Below are 2,480 nucleotides of genomic sequence, written 5' to 3' on the forward strand. Positions count from 1 at the left end.
TCAAGACACCTGTGCTCGTCTTTCCCGTTTAAAGACCCACCTTTGCAGCACCCTGGACAGAGCCCCATGGATGTCCTTGTTGCGTAGGGTATAGATGATAGGGTTGAGCAAGGGGGTGACCACAACGTAGAAGACAGCGAGTCCCTTGTCACGATCGGGAGCTGTGTCTGACCCAGAACTCAAATATGTAATAATGAGGATGCCATAGAACAAAATGACCACGGTCAAGTGGGAGGCACACGTGGAGACGGCCTTGTGCCACCCAGCGGCTGACTGCATTTTTACCACCGAGGACAGTATGAGCACGTAAGAAATCAGGATAACCAAAAATGGAACGACAATGATCAGTGCAGCCACCACGATAACATTGAGCTCAGTCTCTCGTGTGTCGGTGCAAGCCAGCTTGATCATAACCGGCATGTCGCAGAAGAAGTGATTGATGCGGTTGGGGCCACAGAAAGGGAGGCAAAGGGTGAAGAAGCCATTTACAGAAGCAAGAAGGAAGCCGCTGGCCCAGGAGGCTGAGACGAGCTGCACCTGGCGCCACCTACCCATGGCGGTGACATATAGCAGAGGATGGCAGATGGCCACGTAGCGGTCGTAAGCCATGGCGGCCAGCAGAAAACACTCGACGCTACCCAGGCAGATGATCATGTACATCTGGACCATGCAACGGTTGAAGGAGATGGCTCCGTGTCCAGAGAGAAGGTGAGCCAGCATCTGGGGCATGCTGCAGTTGATATAGCAGATCTCCAAGACAGAGAGGTGCAAGAGGAAGAAGTACATGGGGGTCTGGAGGGAGGGATCTGTTCGCACCAGCATGATGATCAGCAGGTTTCCTATAAGGGCGAGGGAATAGATGAGGAGGACGACCACAAAGAGCAGGATCTGTGTCTGTCGGCGATTAGTAAGTCCCACTAGGATGAATTCTGTGATGGAAGAGAGGTTCCCAGAGCTCATCCTGAGCTCCTGCCTGCAGAGAGAAGACAAAGGTTAGTGACATTGCCTGGAATATGACAAGCCCACTGTACTTTTCACTGGAGTGAACCCAAACCAAGACATCACACCCAGCGTCCTAATGTATATCCAAACACCTTCCTTCATTTTACATTGTTCCTTTTCCTGAGTATGTGTCTCTTATGTCTTGAAGTCCAAGGCTCGTGTTCATTTTTCCTGCAGTACCCTAAAATGGCTGCCACTCTGGAATGATAACTATGAGAGATCTCTCTGATTTGACTCCCACGTTTTAAATATCAATGGGCAAACCTTATGCCACCTTCCATTACAGAGTTTGCCTTCATAAAATGTTCTAATCTGTACAAATGTTCTAATCTAACAAACAAACAAAAATGTTCTCACCTGGATAGCCTAGGCTAGCCCAATCCCATCAGACTTTGAAAGCTATTCGTTAGAGTCAGGGTGTCGTTTCCTGCAGGAGCACACAGGAGCGGAGCTCCGGCAGTAAAGAGCCCAGGGGGCGGGCACATGCAACAGGGGCCACCCCCTGCTCCCAGCAGCCCTCAGTCAGAGCAAGAAGCAGCCAGGTAAGTTGTAGAGTCCCCCTGGTCCAAAACAGTCCAGTGGCGCCTTTAAGACCAAGTTTTATTCGGGTACAAGCTCTCCCTCTTCTGTGAGGGCAGATCTGCACGCTCCCCCCCCCCCAATAGCTAGCCATCCAAAACAGTCCAGTGGAGCATGAGCGGTGGGTGTTACCTTCTGACACACTTCCGGTGATGTCAGGGGGTGTGGCAGATACAAATAAGTTATGCTAATGAGTTATGCAAATGAGCTCCTGCACCTCTTTTTCTATGAAATGACCCCTGGTTAGAGTAATGTGACTCAGCATGCCTGGACACTGGTTGTGTGTGTGTGTGGGGGGGTGCTACTTTGGTCCTGATGTGTACATGTGTTATCTCCTTAATGGGATGTCTGTCTTTGCTCTTAACCTGGGAGCTTCTCTCTAACCCCAGAGTGGCCAAACTGTGGCTCGGGAGCCACATGTGGCTCTTCCACACATATTGTGCTGCTCTTGGCAGGGCAGCTGAGGAAGGAAGGAGAGGCATCTTTCCTTCCCCAACCAGTGTTCCCCTCCCTAGGTAGGCTTGAGGTGGTGGAAGCAGAGAAAGAAAGCAACTTTAACTTTAAATGCATTCTCAAAGCACACACACACACCCTTGCACTGGCCAGCTTGGAGAAGGCATTTGTCTCTTTAAATTCCTTCTCCAAGCCAAGTTAGCTGAAGGTGCTTTCCTTCTTTCCCACCCTCATCTATTTGCTTTCTTTCCAACTTTCTTTCTCTTCTCTCTCTCTCTTCCTTCCTTTCACTCTGTCTTCCCCCTCCCTCCTCCATCTATTTTCTTTCTTTGTTTCTCTCTCTCTTTCTTTCCACTTCTTTCATTCTTTCTTTCCACATTTCCTCTTTCTCTCTCTTAAAAATAAATATCGTTAGCAAACAAATATCACTGGACAAATAAATATCA

General features: G+C 49.2%; 1 protein-coding gene across 1 annotated transcript; it reads right to left on the bottom strand.

Annotated features, from left to right (window-relative positions):
• On the bottom strand, window positions 1–960 carry LOC107111708 (olfactory receptor 2G3-like). The gene has a single exon (XM_015412721.1). The coding sequence runs from the start codon at window positions 958–960 to the stop codon at window positions 1–3; it is 960 nt and encodes a 319-aa protein (XP_015268207.1).
• Between the last annotated feature and the right edge of the window lie 1,520 nt (window positions 961–2,480).

Source organism: Gekko japonicus, unplaced genomic scaffold (assembly GCF_001447785.1).
Source record: "Gekko japonicus isolate JY-2015 unplaced genomic scaffold, Gekko_japonicus_V1.1 scaffold669, whole genome shotgun sequence".
Lineage (NCBI taxonomy): Eukaryota > Metazoa > Chordata > Lepidosauria > Squamata > Gekkonidae > Gekko > Gekko japonicus.